This window comes from Corapipo altera, unplaced genomic scaffold, assembly GCF_003945725.1.
Source record: "Corapipo altera isolate COAL_440 unplaced genomic scaffold, ASM394572v1 110, whole genome shotgun sequence".
Taxonomy (NCBI): domain Eukaryota; kingdom Metazoa; phylum Chordata; class Aves; order Passeriformes; family Pipridae; genus Corapipo; species Corapipo altera.
This window is the reverse complement of record NW_020884960.1, coordinates 918,512-937,779: the sequence shown is the minus strand read 5'-3', so window position 1 is coordinate 937,779 and position 19,268 is coordinate 918,512. Positions and strand designations below refer to the sequence as shown.

The window sequence follows — 19,268 nt, the reverse complement described above, 5'->3', positions numbered from 1 at the left end:
GGGGGAAAAAAAAAGCCATGAAGGAAAAGGGGGGCAGAAAGGTCCGGAAAAAAGAGGGGAGGAAAAGAGGGCAGGGGAAAGAGGGGGCACAAAAAGGGGAGAAAGGGGATGGGAAGGGGGAAAGAGAGGGAGAAAAGGGGAGGGAAAAGATAGGGAATAAAAGGGGGGTAAAAAAGGTAAAGGAGAAAGGGGGGTGGTAAGGGGAGGGAAAAGGGAATCCCCTCTCTCTCGCCCACCTTTGATCCCCATTGTGTTTTCTCCACCCCTTTCCTCAAATTTCCATTTCTCCTGGCAGGAAACATCTCTGTCCTCAAGAGGGGAAATTGCACAACAGCCTCACTGGGCCAGGTAAAGACTTATAACCTTCTTCTAAAAAAATTTTATTAAAAAAATTTTATTAGGAAAAATATTTAAGTGTCTGTCCTTAGGAGATGATTGGAAATGCAAACATAACAAATGCTGTCATGCTACTTTAACTGTTTGTAGCACAACCTTTATGTCCTTTTATTTTATTTGAGCAGCCGCCCTCAGACAGATGTCACCCAGAAGTCTTACTGTTCAGGGATTGTTCGTGTTTGGGCTTCCTTCTCCACACATCATTCTCTCTCCTTACCTATGTCTTCATTCTCACATATTCACATTTTGTCCCCAGAAATCATCTGCCTGAGATAACACTTCATAGATCCTAATCCTCAACGTAAGGTGAGGTTTGACAGCACCAGCTGACTGTGAGAGGAACAGGGGGAGCAGCCTTGCCCTGAGGAGTTCATCCCATTTCTCACATCCAAGAGCTCTTCATCTTAGCAGAAATCCTTCCATTCAAATGGAGACCAGAGGTGCTGCTACCTCAGGTCGCTTCTGGCAGACTGGGCTGCTGGATGCATCCTCTGTCTCTCGGGAGACTGACAGTCCAGGGACATCAGTGCCAAGTTCAGAGACTGATCCAGCTTCTGAGTCTCTGCTTCCAGAACAGCAGGTCTGGGCTCCCTGAGCACAGCTGCTAAGGAGCAGGACAGCTCCTGGTGAAGGTCTGACAGCTCCTGGTTGGTCCTTGCACAGCTCTCAATGTAGTTCTGCCTGTGCTGTCGGTCTCGTGCCAGCTGTGACTGCAGGAGGGACACCTGAAAGAGGCACAAAGCTGAGCTCAGACAAGCCCAAGCTGTCAGGACCATCTGTAGCTCCACAGTACCAGTAGTTGGGACAGACACAGCCTCGACCAGCCCTGACAAACACTTGGATCTTGTGGAAGGGAAAGGAACAGGCTCCCAGAGTCCCCTGAACAGAGCTCAGCTTATCAACACGTCAAGTTTCCTGCTGGCCAACCCTTCCCACGTACAACCCTCAGCCATCACAGGTCTATTAGAGAGAGTGTTCCAACAGGATTTACTAACCCAGCTCTGATTTTCAAATCTGGGCCATGAGCCCTCAGTTCCACAGGCTGTGCCTCAGGAGGAAGGCTGCTGCTTACCCAGGGTACCGGAGAACTGCTCTGCTTGAGCACCTTGACAGCCAGCCCAGGGAAAGGGAGCAAATTCTCCCTCTCTCAAACTTTAGAGCATCCCACACATGAGCGCAGAAGAATGTGGTGAACAAAGCCCAGGGGCCTTACAGCAGTGCTGAAGCCTTGGAACTCCTCAAACTCTGCTCTCTCCTGACCCCACGGGGTTGTGCCTGCTGGGCTGGCCGGGGGCAGAGCTGCTCCCACCTCCTGCTCGGTTTGACCTCCTGCTGTGCAGTCAAAGGATGCAACAGGGTTCAGCAGCTGGAATGAACATTCTTACACTGATAAACCAAACATCCTCAGAGTGCTGAGGTCTCTGACTTGGTCCCACAGCAGGGTGGTGATTAGCACAGCACAGCAAGAGGAGACTGAGGATGGCCTGAAGGCTCAGCTCTGGCACTGCCTCAGAGCCCTGGACCTCTTCACTGCTAACAGAGGCAAGGGAAAATGGGGACAGGTAACAAAAGGGAACATCATGGAACAGGCTACCCAGGGAATGGCAGAATCACCATCCCTGGAAGTGCTCAAAAAATGTGTAATTGTGGTGCTCAGGGGCACAGTTTAGGTTTGGGATTGACAGTACAGGGCTAACAGCTGGACTAGATGATCTCATAAGGCTTTTCCAGCCTTAAGGATGTCATGATTCTATGATCTTGATATTTTCAGGTGAGTTCCAGTGTTCTGAATTTCCTACCACTCCTATCCCACCCTGCCTGACCTTTAGGTAAGCCAGAGACAAGACCAAGGTGAAGGATGTTGTTTGGTTGTTGCCAACAGGGGCAGGACTGACACTGCCTGGTGCACTCACTTCCTGACAGCCAAACAAAACTCAGCTTGGAGCATCATGCAAAGCTGTGCCCATCAGTAGAGCCACAGCAGCTTTTGAGGAGAGTTTTCCTACTCCTCACCTGGTTCTGTAGCTCAGCTAACCGTTGACTGCAGTGAGCATGAGACTCCTCCTGTGAAGAAAACACAAGATTTCATTTTAGTCTTGTGATGGTTTCACTCTAGGCCTTCCTGGAGACCAGCTTGTAACCAGGAAGGAACTAGGAAGGTGATCACGGAAGTATTCCATGCTATTCCTTTACGTAACTGGAGGTATAAATAAAGCCAGCAGGAGGGACCTTGCTCTCTTCCTTTCCGGTGAGGTTCGAGAACGGTGGGTCCCTGTCTCGGTCTGGCTTATCTGGAGCCGAGGCGTCCAGTGACTGCTGTTATCTGCCACGCGTGAGGGGAGAGTGCTGGGCTGTGTCTAGCCATCCTGCTTGTTCAAAGGGAAGTGGTGAGATTTTGCTAATTTACCTTCAGTTGTTTGCTTAGATTGTGTAGACTTGTTTGGTCTTAGTCCCTTTTTGTCTTTTTCCCTTCTCCCTTCCCGTCTCCCCTTTTGGGGAGCTATTTAGGATTTCTATTGTGGTGTATAGCATTCTCATTGTATATATCTGTCTCATATAAAATATATATATATATATATATTTTGCTATAGCTTTGGCTGCTTAGGTTGTGTTTTTTCCCTTCACTCTCTGGGAAAGCAGGTCCTTGTTGTCGGGTTTCGGGGACTTGGCGGGAAGCCAGCTCAAAACTTGTACAAGTCTGCAGCTTGGTCAGGGCATGGTCTATACTTGACTACCATTAGGTCTCTCCTGGGGGGCCGCTGCCACTGGGATTTGCCCTTGTTCCTCTGTATGGCCAGAGCCTCCTTCCACCAGGGAAGATTCTGTTCTCACCTGTCTAGAGGTGGACACTTTGTGCTGGTCAGACTGGGAGAGAGACAATCCACAGGCATCTGGGAGCATCTGATCCCTAAAACATCTCTTCAGCCTCCTCCGCTCACGTTCCACCTGCACATTGGATGGGAGAAAGGGTCACAGAAATGTGCCACCAAACAGGGAGCAAAAGGACCTCTGGACATCAAGGCAAGGAGATCTCTGCTCAGAGACCCTTAATTGCACCAGAGAACAAAAAAGGACTCGATGTGAGCTATGGAAGAGAGGCAAGTGTGTGTCTGGGGACACTGGGGCAAGGAGGGTGGCACTGCAGTGAAGGTGCATTTGTGGAGGCCATGGAGTGCCAGAAGAGAGAGAAAATGCAAAGTGTGTGTCCACAGCAGGAAGAGGGAAGGAAACACGCAGAGGACTCCAAAGTGCTGCCTGGGGAAATGTGTCAGAGGTTCAGAGGACCATGAGGCTTTGCAGAGGCAGCAAAAGCCCATTTTACCTGCTCAAGAGTCCTCCTGAGCTCAGCATTTTGTTGCTTCAGCTCCACCTTTTCATCTTCCAGCCTTGCAACTGTTCGCTGCAGACATTCCAGGCTCTGTGACATGAGTCTCTTCTCTGAGAGCCATGACAGCTGCTCCCCTTCTGCAACAGCCTGCTGGGCATTCAGAGAGGAGATTCCATGAGCTGGTGCCACATAAAGGTTAGAAGGGTGTTAGAACCAACATGTCAGGCAGAGTGACCACAACAGGAATGGACACTGCTAAGGCCCTTCTCCTTCTGGTGCACAGCCCAAAGCAACACACCCTCTCTCTAGGGGCCCTCCTCCAAATCAGCTTGGAGAACTGAGTCGTTTGTTCTGGATGTGCTTTCTGCTAGTTTTGTTCAGTGTCCCCCATTCTGGTTTTGAGAGAGACTGGAAACATTCATTTCCTATTCAGCCACTTCATAGTTTTACAATGGTCTGGAGTGTCTCCAGCTCCCTCTCTCAGTCATTTTGTGTCGATTGTGAAGACTTGCACATTTACACCTTCCTGTTAGGGAAGTTATCTACCATCTTTGGTCATCCTCTTTGACTGCCACTGTACATTCTCCTATCTACAGCTCTGTCCTTAGACAAGCAAACACGTGCAAGCTGTGGGTGAAGTACGTATTTCTGCAGTGACTGAACACTACAGTCTTGTTCTCTGTTCTCTTTGCCTGTTACATCCTCATCCAGGACTGCTCTGTGGAAAAAAATCATGTTATCAGTCAAGCCATGTGCACTGCTTTGAACCTAGACAGGAGTCACCTCCCCTGTCGTGCCTTTCCTGGTGAACTGTTCCTTGGAGCATTGATAATTTTATTCTTGACACCAGCACTTAGCCAATCTCTGAGGATGCAATTGCATTTCCTGATCAACTGCTCTTGCCCAGCTGATCTACATGGATGGAACTGAAATCTTCCGTTGTTTTCACATTTTCTGCACTTGTCACTTCTTTGCTTCCCATCAACAGGTCACAGGACCTGTTAGCATCCTGATCAGGCTGCCAGTAATGTTTCTTAAGTCATGTGTAAATGTATAATGCACAAATACAGGGTTTTCTTAGTAGTTTTTCTCTACATCTAATGGAATTCCATCATACTAATGGAATGCCAAATTACTGGCAAACTCCTGGCAAGGCTGCAGCACAGGCTATTGCAGCTGTTCCACTAGTAGGACCTGAATCAGTTCACCTTGGAGAAATCCACACAAATTTACCTTTGTGCTTTTTGGACAGGGGCACAAGCATGTCCTGAATGAGCAATGAAGCCTTTAACCTGACCAGGCAATGGTATAAATCCCATTCTTTTTAGTACACTGGACAAGCTGTCCCTCAGAAACCTCCATGTCTGAGAGCACCCTCTAAGCTCCAGCAGTGCAGTTGCTCTTCAGCCATCAGTACAAAACTCTGCTGAGCTCACTACATCAGTCTGGTCAGCAGCTCCCTTTCCTTTCCATGCCAAATCCAAGTCACCATGTGTTGGCTGAGCTTGCCTAGGCACGGGAGAACCAGTTCCCCATGCCCAGCTTTTGGACTGGAGCTGATATGAACAGCCAGCTCCATAGTTGTGTCAGTTGTTCCGGGCCTGCCAGGAAACATTCTCACAGGTGAATGGTCTCTGCTGGAGCCAGCCAGACAAGGCTGCTGGCTGCAGACCTGGCTGCTTTGCCCAAACAGGTCTTGTACTGATGGGAATCTATATTCCCACCTCTTGGAGGGAAACATCATTGGAATCCTTGATGGATGTTTGAGCTGAAATCAATCCCAGTGCCTACCTGCTGATGGAATCGGTCCGTGTCCCGCTCTGAAACCATTCTCTGCAGGATGTCCAGTTCTTTCAGCAGAGTCCCTTTGGCCATTTCACTCTTGGTAAGGGCAGCTCTCAGGACTTGGGCCTTCTCTCTCCATTCGAGTTCTCTGCTTTGTGTCTGCTTCAAAGCAGCAGCCACACACTCCAATTCCTCCCCATTGGCTTTCCTCTCAGCTTGCCATTGTTGGGTTAGCTCCTTCTGCCTTTGCAAGAGATGGTCTCTCTCCTGGAGAACTTTCATCTTCTCTATTACCTCTTCCTCCCATTTTTGGAGGTTTTGGATTTGTTTCTTTAGGGTCTCCCCTTCATCCTTCCATCGCAAAGCTGATGTTAATTCTTTCAGGAGTTCGCTCTCCCTCCTTAGCTGTTGTTCTCTCCCTGACAGTGCCTCCTCTAAATACCTGACTCTGTCTGTTTGGTACTTGATCTCTTCATCCTTCTTCATCAGAGTCTGCTGAATGTGCTGGAGATCTTCCCGAAGAGCTCTTATTACCTCTTCTAACTCCTTTTGGTCACTTTGAGCCTTGGTCTCTCCTTCTCTCTCAGGGAAGGCTTCTCCCAGCAGCTTCTCTTGCTCTCCCTCATGTCTAACCTCTTCATTCTTCTCAGCTGCCCTAAGCTGGAGATTCTGCCAAGTCTTCACTACTTCTTCTTGGTGCCAGAGTTTTTGCAGAAGGGTTTCATTGTCTTCATCTTTCTTCCTCACCACTTCCTCAAGCAGAGTTATTTGCTTCTGGCATAAGGTTAGCGCTACTTTCATGTTTTCTTCATGGAGTTGGAACATGTTCATTTGCTCTGTCTGCTTGAGGAACTCCAAATGGTTCTCCTGCAACATCTGCCTCATTTTGTCTTGATCCTGCTCTAGACTTCTGGCCTGCCTGCCTTCCACCTCCTTCTGCTCTCGAAGGTCCTGGACGTGCTCGTCCAAAGATGCTCTCTCTTGATCTCTGGCTTCTAAAGAGGATTCAGCACATTCCAGTTTTTGCACGATGGCTTTAGTCTGCCCCGCTGTCTCCTCCTTTTGCTGTTGAAGCTTAGAGACAGCCTCCTCCAGAACCCAGATCTTTTCTTCTCTTTCTTTCAGAGTCAGTGCTGCTGATTGGAAATTAGTTTGCTCAGCTTCATGCTTTTCCTCCTTTTCCTTGCATGTCTCATACTGCTTTCTAAAGGATAAAATTTCCTGCTCTTTTTCCTTTAGTTCCACTTGAAGATGCTGCAGAGTTTCCTTCTGCTGTTCAGAGTCTTCTTGTTGTTTTTGGAAGGTCTCAATCAGTTCCTTCTGAGATTCAATCATGACATCCTTTTCTTTCAGTACTGTCCTAGTGTATTCTAAATCTCTGTGCAAGACATTAATCTGTTGTTCTGTTTTTTCCTCATAGCTCCTTGTTTGTTGCTTTTGGATGTCTATGAGTCTGTCTTTTTCTTTTAAGGTTGCTAAGGTCTGCTCCAGTTGGTCACGGACAGTCCTTAACTGCATTTCCAGGGCTTCTTCAACTTCCTGGATTTGCTTTTGTTGTGACTCAAGCTCTTGCTCTTTTTTAGATAAAGAAAGTGTCATGTTTTCTACTTTACCAAGAAGCTCTTGCAGATGCCCTTCTTGCTGTTCCTTGTGCTGCTGCAAGAGCTTTAACTCTTCCCTTTGAGTGTCACACTCACTCTCTCTGTCCTTAAGAGCTGCCCTCAGGTGTTCAAGGCTTGTGTGCAGAGTTTTCCCCTGTTCTCTCTCCTTTTCCAGTTCTTGGATCTGCTGAGTCAGAGACAGAAGCTCCAAGTTTTTCTCCTTCAGGTTTCCTTTCACATGATCAAGATCCTCAAGCAGATTTCTCACTTGTGATGCACCATGTTGTTCTAGAACCATTATTTTCTCCTCCTGGGATCTGATCTCCTGCTCCCTCTCTTCCAGCTCCTTGCTCACCTTGCTGACAGCAGTGCTCTGCAATTCTAACTGCTTCTCCAGTTCCAATATCAGTTCCTGCTGGGATCTGATCTCCTGCTCCCTCTCTTCTAGCTCCTTGCTCACCCTGCTGACAGCAGCCCTCTCCATTTCTCGCTGCTTCTCCAGCTCCTGTATTTGTTCTTGCTGGGATCTCATCTCCCGCTCTCTCTCTTCCAGCTCTTTGCTTAAAGCAATCCTTTGTTGTTCTTGCTGCTTCTCCAGCTCCTGTATCTGTTCTTGCTGAGATTCTGTCTTCTTTTCTTTCTCTGTTATGTCCTTAATAACCTGATTGAGAGCAGTTTTTTGCATTTCTTTCTGCTTTTCCAGGACTCTCATCTGCTCTTGGTACACTTTCATTTCTCTCTCTCTCTCTGACAGGATGGCAGTCATATGAGCCAGATTCTCCTGTAAAGCTTTGCCCTCTGCTGCCTCTTTCTGGAGTATCTCAATTTTCTTCATCTGATTTTCCACTTCCTCATTTTTAATTTTTAAGAGGGACAGTGCAGTTTGGAGTTCTTGTTCAAGGGAGTGATTTGTGTCTCTTGCTGTATTTGCTCGGGTTTCAGAGGCTGTGACTGATTCCTCAAGAAGTCTGATCTGACACTCCAGTTTTTCTTTCTCTGCTTGCAGCCTGTCCCGTTCATGCTGCAAAGCAGGGACAAAAAGAGTCAGATATTTCATCTCTTATGTCTGCTCTTCGTAGCATACCTGAGCTCCTGCTGCAGTGGCAGGCATGGGCTGCCCCTCTCTCCCTGCCGCTCAGGGTGCTGCAGACCCTTCCGTGGCCCCCCTTTATGCTGCAGCTTCCCCAGCTCCCTCAGCCAGTCCCAGCTTCCTTTCTGCCCTTCCCCAACCTCTTGGAGCTCTACTCGAGTGTTCCTTTGGGGAGGAGCTGCCAGAACTGCAGCCAGGATTTCAAGTCCAGACTAACATGACTTAGGCAGTGCCAGGACAATGTGCTCTCCATTGGGATAGAAGGGAAGAGCAAAGGACACCAACATTTCCTTTGCTGGGTTTGGGGCAAGAGGGGGTGGTTTTTGACCTCTCCAGTGGAGAGTTGCCATGGTACTATCCCCTAGAGCCCCACTTTCCTCTCTTGAAGCAGCAATGGCCAGATTAGTCTGTCAGTCTGGCTTTCCAATCAGGACTAGTTTTCCCTTCACAGGCTCACGTTATTATCTGCATCAGCACTTTTGTTGTCTCTTTTCTCCCCACTGTCTGCTCTCAGATGGCCAAAGCTGAACGCCTTGCGACTATTAGGAAACTTGATCCTCTCACCTCTTTTTCCAGATCCAGATATTTGGAAATCTGAAGACGGATTTGGACACAAGGAAGTGCCCAGACCATGCAATGTAGAGACAAACGTGGAAATTTCTTTGACTAAAGCTTCAAGGGCAGAAAACTTCAGCACGGAGGAAAAGAAGCACCCTCAGCCCTAACTGGGTTTGAAATGACTATGACATCTTTTCCTCCTTATACAGAAGAATGCAATTAGAAAAGTTGAACTGGAAAAAGTCCTTCTTTAAAAATATGAACACAAGGTCCAAAATCAGCTAGGAAATGGCCCTTCATGGCATCTGCCAGCCTCACCAGGACATCCTGTCCTTGCTTCTCTGTGCTCTCCAGTTTCCTTTGCAGAGACTCCACCTCCTGACGCAGAGTCACAGCTTCTTCCTTCCTTGCAGAGGCCTCTTCCTTCAGGGCAGCTTCTAGAGAATCCCTCTTGTGTTCTGCCATCCACAGTGCTGCAGCAGGAAAGGGGAAGAGGAAAAGCAAAGCCAAGCCAAACTGATGTGCATCCTGCAGACACAACAGCAGTCTCTTCTCTGCCTGTCTGTGTACCTAGGCCCTAAGCCCACAAGGGCTTCCAAAGCTGACAGAAAGGAAGGAAACTTCCAGCCAGAGAAAAAAGGAAGAATGAAAGGGGTAGGAATCCGAGGAACATGAAAGTGTGCTTGCCCTTCTGCTTGTTGAAAGACCAGGACTGAGGGCATGGCAGCACCTCAGCCACACTGTTAGAAGCAGGGAGAACTGACATGGATGAAACAGGGACAGACAGGAGGGGAGATATGAATCCAGGGTCCCAAAGGAAAAGGAAGAAGAAGCAAAAGTAAAGACTAGGACACCACTGACTGACCAGGAATAGCTGAGAGAGAGTCTGAGACAAGGGAAACAAGGCACTGAGATGAAAATGCAGTTCTGATGTGCAGAGTGGGCAAACAAAGACAGAGAAAGGAGTGGGGATTCCTGTCCAGCCATGCTATAAAGAAACCAATAGCCCTGGAGGCTCTGGGATGGCCTGGAGTTTGGAGGAATCAAGCTCAGGCATCAAGATACACCTGTTTAGCAGGGACATGGGACCTGAAAGGCACCACCTCTGCAGACATTCCCCCGTGGCACAGCCAGATGCACTGCCAGCCACGCCATCTCTGTCTACTAAAAGCTTTCCCTGGGACTTCTAGGGAGAAGTCTCCTGCTGGTTGTTTTTCTCCTCTCCTATCCCCAGGCACTGCGCTTTTCTTCTGTGTGGCATCAGAGATCCCCTTTGGCCAGAGGGGATGGGCAGTGGGTGGGAAAGGAGAAGATGTACCTTCCTGGCTTTCAGCCAACTGTTTGTGCAGCTCCTGATTGCGGGCACACCAATGGTCCCTCTCAGCCCGCCTCGTGCTCAGTTCCAGCTCCAAGACCTGTGTTTTCTTCCTGGTGTCATTCTGGAAGAGTTAAGAGGAGCAGAAGACCTCTCAGAGCCACTGCAGGTACAGTAATGGTAGATGTGATCATGACCCTGCCTCCTCCCCATGGCAGTGAGCCAACCCCCCCTAAAAGGACTGACACCCCCCTGGCATTGGCACTCTGCTTGTCCAGCAGTGGGACAGGATTCCTGGGTGCCCAGGGCACACATTACCAGATCTTTCTGAGTCTGCTCCAGGTGCTGACGCAGGTCTTGTAGGGCTGCTGCCACTCTGTCCACTGTGAGCTCCGTGGGGAGGTCCCTGGCCTGAGAAGCAGTCAGGCCCACAGCACTACCCTGTTCTGAAGAGAGAAAACATTCTGTTTCAAAACTGAATCCAAGGGTCTCCAACAAACAAGGCCTCTTTTTACACAGGAGAAGGAGGCCGTGCCTTTGCCATCGTCCTACAGCTTGCCCTACAGCAAGCCACTGTCACAGGTTGACATTATTTTGATGACCACTAATGTCAGTGCTGTCCCAAGGATGACTGCACGTGCCCTGTGGCTTGACAGAACTCAGGCCTTTTTCCATTCTGATGCTGATCATTTCTCCACATACAAACACGGACTTGTGTCTCTGCAAGGATGTCAAGCTTTCAAAATTTCCCAAAGCTTGAGCCAGCCTAAGGTGAAAGGATGAGTCTGTCAGACCAGGATGACCCCCTTCCTCCATCTGCTGTCCCACACATGCTCTACAGACATACTGACCCAGCCTCTCACACTTGCCTGAGCTCCAAGTGACCAAGTCTCTGCAGTCACTGATCATGTGGTGGAGAACCAAGTGCAGTTTGTCCAGCTGGGATCGGGTTTCCTGGTGGGCACTGCTGGCCTGTTGACACTCTGTGGCCAAGGCCTCTTCTCTCTTCTCGGAGCTGCGGAGCCTCAAACGCAGCTCAAACCCCTCGGCCTCCAGAGTGTGCAGAGAGTCCTTCAAGCTCCGTTCGCCCGCTCGTGACTCCTCCAGGGCCTGCAGCAGCTGCTCCTCTCGAGCTGCCAGGGCAGCCTCCTTCTCCTGCACTGCTTCCTGCAGGGACTGGATCTGGAACACGGGTGCACAGAGTGTCAGGGGCTGGGCTGCTCCTGAGGCAGCAGAGCAGGCAGCAGGGTGAGGAACAAAGGACAAATTCCTTCAAGCACAAGACACACCAGAAACAGAAGGTACAAAGCCAAGCATTCCAATGGAGAACAGTAAACTCCAAAAAGGGCAAGGGGAGACAGTGGGCATCCTTGCTGGTGCTGCTCCAAAACACCAGATGAGGTGTCTTCCCCAGCCTGACAGAACCACCTCTGAGTCCCCACATCGCTCCGTGCCCGGTACAGGCACAAACTCCACCAGGGACAACACTGGGAACACAGGGATGGAGAAGCTCAAAGCAGTCTGTTGCTTCTCCTCAGAGCTCATACTGGGACCCAGGAGAGAAGAGGGGAAAACACAGGCAGCAGACACCAGATCCAGCTTTGGCCTCAAGGTGCAGCGTCTCTGGGTAGAGCACAAGAGCAGTGTGTGCTGCTGGGAGGGGAAACCAGTGAGGGCCTACAAGCTGCGGGTGGTATTGTGTGTCCCTGGAGAAGAAGATATCAGTGCATAGGTCACCTGGTTGTTGAGCTCCTGCAGTTCTGTTGTGCGGTCTGAAAGGAGCTGCTTGGCCTGGTGAAGAGCAGAATGGAGCTCAGACACCTGGTTCTGCTGGGCAAGGTTCTTTTCCTCCAGGGTTCTGAGGCTCAACTCCTTCTCTTCCAGACACACAGTCAGCCTGTGGAAAAAAGCAACAGATGGCAGTGAAAGGCATTCTTCTTTCTTGGGTGCCTCAAGAAAGGGTGGTGGAGTTGCCCTCTATGTGAGGCAACACTCCGGATGTATCGAACTGTGTCTTGGGGTGGATGATGAGCAAGTTGAGAGCTTATGGGTCAGAATAAAAGGGCAGACAAGTACAGGTCACCTGGCTGTGGGTGTTTGCTACAGGTAGCCTGATCAGGAGGAGAAATGGATGAGGCTTTCTACAGGCAGCTTGAAGCAACCTCACAGTCACAGGCCCTGGTTCTTGTGGGGGACTTTAGCTACCCTGACAACAGCTGGAAAAGCAACACAGTCCAGGATGTTCCTGGACTGTGCAAAGCATTGATGACAACTTCCTGTCACAGGCAGGGGAGGATCCCACAAGGAATGGTGTGCTGCTCAACCTGAGACTGACAACCAGGGAAGGCCTTGTTGGAGAGGTGAAGTTTGGGGGCAGCCTTGGCTGCAGTGACCATGAGATTGTGGAGTTCTGCTGGGGGCAAGGAGGATGCAGGACAGCAAGTTAAGATTACAACCATGGACTTCAGGAGAGTTAACTTTAGCCTCTCCAGGGATCTTCTTGAAAGAACCTCATGGAAACAGGCCCTGTAGGGAAAAGGGGTCTAAGAGTGTTGGTTGATATTCAAGGATCACTTCCTCCAGGCTCAAGAACAATGCATCCTAATGAGTAAGAAATCTGGCAAAGGGGGCAAGAGACCTGTGTGGATAAACAAATAACTCCTGTCATTACTCAAGTGGAAGCAGGAAATACACAGGAGATGGAAGCGAGGTCAGGTCACTTGAAATGAATACAGAGAGATCATCAGAGTAAGCAAAAATGAGAAGGGCCAAGGCCCATCTGGAGTTAAATCTGGCCAAGGATGTCAAAGACAGCAAAAAGGGCTTTTTCAAATGCATCAAAAACAAAAGGAAAACAAAGGATAATGTGTGTTCCTAAACAGATGGGAGATCCTGGTGACAGAGGATACAGAGAGTTACTGAGCACCTTCTTTGCACCAGTCTGCACTGACAAGACCACCCCTCAGAGATCTCTCACCCAGGAAACAGGGGCAAAGGAGTGCTGGAAGCAAGACCTTCCTCTGAAATTCCTTGAAAAGTCCTCCTTTCAAGGAGGATCAGGTTAGAGAACATCTGGGCAGACCTGACATCCACAAGTCCATGGGCCCCAACAGCATGAAGCCATGAGAGCTGAGGGAGCTCACAGACTCCACAGCGAAGCTGCTCAAGATCAGCTTTGAAAGGTCATGGAGATCAGGAGAGGTGCCTGAGGACTGAGAGACGGCAAATGTCACTCTGGTTGGGAAAAAGGACAAGAAGGAGGACTCCCAGAACCACCAGCCTGTCAGCCTCCCATCAGTCCCTGGAAGGGTGATGGAGTGCCTCGTTCTTGGAGACCACCTCTACTCACATGGACAATGAGATCAGGATTCACCAAAGGTAAATCCTGCTTGATCAACCTGATTGCCCTCTGTGATGAAACACCTACCTGGATAGATGAGGGGACAGCAGTGGATATTGTCTACCTCGACTTCAGCAAGGCCTTTGACACTGTCACAACATCCTCCTGGACAAACTCAGGCAGTGTGGGCTGGATGAGTGGATGGTGAGATGGAATTGAGAACTGGCTGAGTAACAGCTCTCAAAGGGTCAGTGGCACAGGGTCTAGTTGGAGGGCTGTCCCCAGTGGTGTCCCCCAGGGTTCAAGACTGGGCCCAGTACTGCTCACTAACTCGTTCAACAATGACTGGGATGAGGGGGTCGATGAGTCCTCAGCTGGTGACACGAGGCTGGAGGAGTGGCCGATCCCCCAGAGGGCTCAGCCCTTCAGAGGGACCTGGACAGGCTGGAGAGATGGGAGAGAGGAACTGTCTGAAATTCAACCAGGGCAAATGCAGAGTCCTGCACCTGGGGAGGAACAACCCCAGACACCAGCACAGCCTGGAGTGACCTGCTGGAGAGCAGCTCTGGGAGAAGGACCTTGGGGTCCTGGGGGACAACCAGCTGCTCCTGAGCCAGCAGTGAGCCCTGGGGCCAAGGAGCCAAAGGGATCTGGGGGTGCATTAGGAAGGGCATTGCCAGAAGGTCAGGGAGGGGATCCTGCCCCTCTGCTCAGCCCTGGGAGGTACAGCTGGGGGGCTGTGTCCAGCTCTGGCTCCTCAGCACAGGACACACACGGAGCTCCTGGAGCGGGTCCAGCACAGGCTGCGGAGATGCCGAAAGGATGGAGCATCTCTGGGAGCAGGAAAGGCTGAGGGAGCTGGGGCTGTTCAGCCTCCAGAGCAGACACTGAGAGGGAACCTCCCCAGGGTGTGTCAGGGTCTGCAGGGAAGGGGCAGAGGATGGACCAGGCTCTGCTCGGGGGGGCCCAGCAATGGCACAGCAGGAACGGGCAGGAACTGATGCCCAGGAAGTTCCATCCGAACACAGGGAAGAACCTCTTTGCTGAGCAGTGACTGAGCTCTGAACAGAGACCAGAGAGGGTGTGTTGTCTCCCCCACTGGAGATATTCCAGAACTGTCTGGACACAATCCTGTGCCATGTGCTTGAGCAGGGAGGTGGGACCAGAGGCCCCACTGTGGTCCCTTCCAAACTTCACATTCCGTGATTCTGTTAATCTTGCTCAGATCAAAAATCATGGCCTTAAGTTGGCTTCTGCCAACCACAGGGATCACGATGCCTGGTGATACCAATCCCAAAGGTTTCAAGTTCCTGGACCCAAGGTGGAGCTGATGGATGTATCCAGCTCATTACACCACACTTTGTCCAGTGTTAACCCCCCTACCCAACAACAGAACACCCCCTTATAGGGGAAGAGCTACTCCAAAAGCCTTTGCCTTCAGAAAAAACTGTAACTGAAGGATTAAAAGAAAATGGAACAGAAAATCAAGAGAATGAAACACATCTGCATGGATAGTTCAGAACTCTGACATTCAGGAAATGCTTCCAGAGCCACCTGCAGATGCAAAGATTGGAAAGAGGCAACCCATGACACAGAAAGCACAGTCCCACAGGCTTTCATTTACCTGGCTTTTTCCCTCTCTAGGGCCTTCACCGAAGACTGAAATTCTGAGTTTTGCCGCTCTGTTTCTTCCCAATGGCTCCTTTCGCTCTCCAAGTTTTGCAGACAAACTTTCTGCTCCTTCTTCTCCTGTTCAGCCTCCTCCAGGATCTTCTGGAGCTTCTCAACCTCCAGCATCTTCTGCTTTGAGAGTTCCTGGGCCTCGCTCACATCTTGCTGAGCTTTGTGGGCAATGGCTTTGTGGGACTCTCTGCAGGCTGCAAGCTGAGATGTCCAGTGTCCCACCTCAAGTCAAAAGAAAAAGCAGTCAGAGACTACAGCTCGTCGCTGTCAGCCACATCAGACTGGGAGGAAAGGCAAAGGACAACTTTCAGTTCCACCCTGTCCCAATGGGATCAGATTCCCAAAGGATACGGACGACTTGTTTCAAAATCTCAGGGGGTCACCAAAGGCATCTGAGAAATCAGTTCAAAAAGCAAGGCCAGCAGTAAGAGGCCAGCAGAAATCCCTGCTGGTGACTGCTGCCCAACAGGCCAAAGGACTAGCCCAGCTGTCCAGGGCAGCAGCTGAGATTCAGCAGATCAGGATGTGTCCTCCAGAGCAGTTGCCATGGAGCCCAGGAATGAGGCAGGCAGAGGGATCAGCCCACCAGCTGCTGCTCTGCAAGGGAAAGGCAACAAGGGCACAGACCACCTGTTGCATGACTGTGGGGCGGCTGCTGCTGTTTCACACACCTGCTTTTGTAGATCCTCCCTCTGCTCAAGGAGGAGATTCATTTCCTCTTGGATGCTTTCAAGTTCTTCTTTGTGCCTCTTCTCTGCTGCCTGGAGTTCCCTCTGAGCTTCCTGCAGCTCTGCCTGCAGGTTTGCCTTGATGGTCTGGAAACACAAATGCAGAGCAAATTCCTGGAACTTTCCTTCAGGCTCAGCTTTTTCTCCTTTCTGTCTCAAAATCCCATTTATTCAGCCACTTATGGCTTCTCTACCCAGCTCCACTTCCATTGCAACCCTTCCTTCCTGGGGTTGAGCTCTGGAGCTCACCAGGCTCTGTGCTTTCAGTGCCTGCACTAGTCCTTGCCTCCTCAGTCCTGCATTTTAGGGCCTTAGTACTGCCCTTCACTCTGTTCCCTGGCTACTCAAGACTTACCTGCCCCTTCTCTTGCTGTTCTTGCATCTCCTGCCTCAGCTGCTGGACCTGCTGGCAGGCTTGGCTTAGCTCTCCCTGAGTTTGGAGCAGTGTCTCTAGCAAAACACTCTTCTCGTTCTGCTTTTCCAGCAGGACCTGCACAGAAACAAAGAGCAGATGGGTTCACACTTCCATACAACGTGTGTGTCAGGACACAAGGACTGATGGGCTCACGCCTCCTCAGAGCACTGTGCTGCTGCTCTCCTGGGTCCTTATCTGCCCACGGAGACACAGCTTCCCAAGGGAGACTGGCACCATAAACGTGGCCCATCCATGCCTGAAGCCCCAACAGACTGTCAGTCATCTCCCAGGGAAGGGTGGCATTTCCCAGCTGTCTGGCTGTGCTGCTGAGGGTGTCCCTCCTCCTCTGCCCTGTCTGCTTTGTCTTTCAACAGCAACTGCTGCACCTCGTGAGCAGCAGAGCAAACGCAGAGCTGCTGAGGGCTGAAGGGAGCAGCTCCCTCAGGAAACCCATGTGTTCTAAGTAGGAGGTTGGTGAAAATTACTTCAGTTTCAAGTTCTTCAGCTGACTTTGGAAGGTACTGACATTCCAGGGACACACTGTCATCCCTGAGCACTGCCCTGGCATTTCAATACCTGTAGACACAGCTGGGGGTACTGCTGTCCCCAGGCAGTTGGCATGAAGAGCACTTTGGGGAGGACACAAGGGAGACTCTCAGTGTATGACAGGGTTGCTTTGGCACAGGAGATCAAAATGCGAAACTGTTTCCCAGGAAGTGACTTAAAGCACAGCCCAGAAGACATCTCTGGGTTACTGTTCAGAAATATTCCAGAGAAGGTTTTAAAAAGATTTTTCTCTAATCATCATTCCTGCTGTGCCCTCCCCATTCTCACAAAAGAAAACCCCCATCCATCCTCCTGGGGATTCAGTCCCACAAAATCACTTTGGCTATAACCACATATCAGAAAACATCCCAAGGAGACTGTTAGTGAAGATACTCTGAGGTGAGTCTTAGAAAAAATGGAACACAATAGCAGCACAAAAATCTCAACTGAAAGGTGACGTTTCTGCCTATGAGAGGTCTCATTCCTAATCCTGAAGATAGCGCTGTTCACCTTTCACCCCTCCAAATGCAATGTAGAAGACATGGAGGACATGCTTCACACAGCCCGACATCCTGCCATTCCCACAGCTCCAGCCTTGCAAAAACATCACATCAATTCTCCTTTCACAACCTTTACCTCTTGCTTGGCATTTTCCAATCTCATTCGTTCCTCTTCTTGTTGAGCCTGCAGGGTGGCAACTTTCTGTCTCATCTCAAACAGAATCTTCTTATGCTCCTCTTCTGTCTCTGTCTTCCCTTTTTCCCATTCCTTCAGCATCTTCTGCATCTCTGCACGGTGCTCTTCCCGTTCGCTTGCCTGATGAGGGGAGGAAAAGTCTTCCAGCTGAAGTGCCAGCCAAGCTCTTCACAGAAAAATGTGAAGCCTTATCCCTCCCACAAACCCTAACCTGAACAGAGCACAGGAGTAGCTTTCTGCCCTCCAGAAATCCTGAACTATTACCACAGAATTTGACAGGAGTGTCAGCAGGTGCAAGAATCATGGAGTCATGGAATCCTTTCTGTTGGAAAAGACCTTTACGAGCAATGAGTCCAACCGCTAAGACAAGGAGATGTCCCTATGCCCCCTCTGCTGGCTGCCTGATTCCTGGCACCTCTGGCACCTCTCTCCTCAGGCTTTCTCTCTGCTCTCAGGGTCTCTCTGCTCAGAGCTCCCCTCCCTTTCCAGCGACGAGCAGGTGCAGATGATCTGCAGGGCGAGGCCCAGTCATGAGGACTGAAGGACCAGGGACAAGGGGCCTGTTTCAAACGCTTCAAGCCCAAAGCTGATCACTCTGTCCCCTGGGCAAGGGCAGAAAGAGAGGAACCAAGTTCCCTTGATTGCAGCTGGCAGCACTGTTGGCATCTGTTCCATGGCAGGTAGCAGTCAGGTCTGGTCCCGCCCTTGGCTGCCACGCTTGGGGTGGGGACCTCCCAACCTGCTCTGCAACTCATCTGACACCCACACTGAAGCCACGGCTGCATTTACTGTCCCAGCATCATCCTCTGGGTCTTCCACTGCCTTCAAGTCCCAGCTGCTGGCTCTGCTGCCCGGCCCAGCAGTGTGAAGCCCATGGCAGGTGGTTGCTGCCATTTCCCATGCTCAGGCTCTGATTCTGCTAAACCAGCCCACAGAGCTGGCCTGAACAATTCACAAGCGTATTGTCTCCTACCAGGTCTTGCAGGAGCTTCTTTATTTCCCCTTGATGAGCAGTTTCCTCAAGTCTGAGGGTATCGTGATACTGCTGCTCTGCCTGCAAGAGTTGTTGGGCCATGTCTTCCCTTTCCTGCTTCCTAAGGGTTCTCTCTGCTTCCAGCTCTCGTTGGAGGCACTTCACTTCTCCTGCAAACACGACCAATGGCAAGATTCAGAGTCTTTACTGACCTCCAGCCCTTTCAGTTTCAGTGTAGGAGGGCCCTGCCTCCAGCCCCTCTGTGCCTCAGAAGCCCTGCAGACAGAGGTGGCTTTACAGCAGCTTCTCTAGGCTGGGGCCTAGAAACAAAGCACACAAAGCTCCCACCTTGGATCACCTCCTTGGCCTGCATGACTGTGTGCAGCTGAGCTTCCAGGTGACTCCTGTTGATCTCCAGCTGAGATACCTGCTGCTGAGCTGCAAACAGGCTGGATTCCAGGGTCTCCTTCACTGACCTAAAAGATGCAAATGGACAGAAAAAGGAGTTTCTTGCTTCTGACACCCACAGGGAACATTCCAGAATAACGTGGCTCAAGATCCCCACATCTGAGTACAGAAAATGGGTGGCATGGAAACTTGAATATAGGAGGCATATTTGTGCCATTTCCATAGCAAAGCAGGGCCCTCCAAGGGAATGCCCAGGCTTTCCTTATGGCCTGGCCCAATTCGACGTCAACAGCAAATCTACAGCTGAAAAGCACAGAGGGTGCAATAAACCCCTGTGTAGTGCTTTCCACCTTTATTATTACAGCCCTTCAGTCACGTCCTGCCCAGGGGGTCCCCCCTGCCTTTA

The 19,268-nt window shown here is 50.4% G+C and overlaps 1 protein-coding gene across 1 annotated transcript in view; it reads right to left on the bottom strand.

Annotated features, from left to right (window-relative positions):
• Positions 1 to 369: 369 nt before the first annotated feature.
• CEP250 (centrosomal protein 250) overlaps positions 370 to 19,268 on the bottom strand; it is a 29,655-nt gene continuing 10,756 nt past the window's right edge. Inside the window, exons 16-31 of the mRNA XM_027664016.1 lie at positions 18,803 to 18,930; positions 18,455 to 18,624; positions 17,422 to 17,601; positions 16,180 to 16,314; positions 15,768 to 15,911; positions 15,038 to 15,318; positions 11,811 to 11,970; positions 10,943 to 11,255; positions 10,392 to 10,519; positions 10,077 to 10,197; positions 9,077 to 9,231; positions 5,516 to 8,131; positions 3,719 to 3,874; positions 3,229 to 3,342; positions 2,410 to 2,460; positions 370 to 1,121 (exon numbers count right to left, since the gene is read on the bottom strand). Coding sequence (XP_027519817.1) covers positions 843 to 1,121; positions 2,410 to 2,460; positions 3,229 to 3,342; positions 3,719 to 3,874; positions 5,516 to 8,131; positions 9,077 to 9,231; positions 10,077 to 10,197; positions 10,392 to 10,519; positions 10,943 to 11,255; positions 11,811 to 11,970; positions 15,038 to 15,318; positions 15,768 to 15,911; positions 16,180 to 16,314; positions 17,422 to 17,601; positions 18,455 to 18,624; positions 18,803 to 18,930 — 5,131 coding nt within the window. The 3' untranslated portion in view covers positions 370 to 842. The remainder of the gene's footprint in view (positions 1,122 to 2,409; positions 2,461 to 3,228; positions 3,343 to 3,718; positions 3,875 to 5,515; positions 8,132 to 9,076; positions 9,232 to 10,076; positions 10,198 to 10,391; positions 10,520 to 10,942; positions 11,256 to 11,810; positions 11,971 to 15,037; positions 15,319 to 15,767; positions 15,912 to 16,179; positions 16,315 to 17,421; positions 17,602 to 18,454; positions 18,625 to 18,802; positions 18,931 to 19,268) is intronic.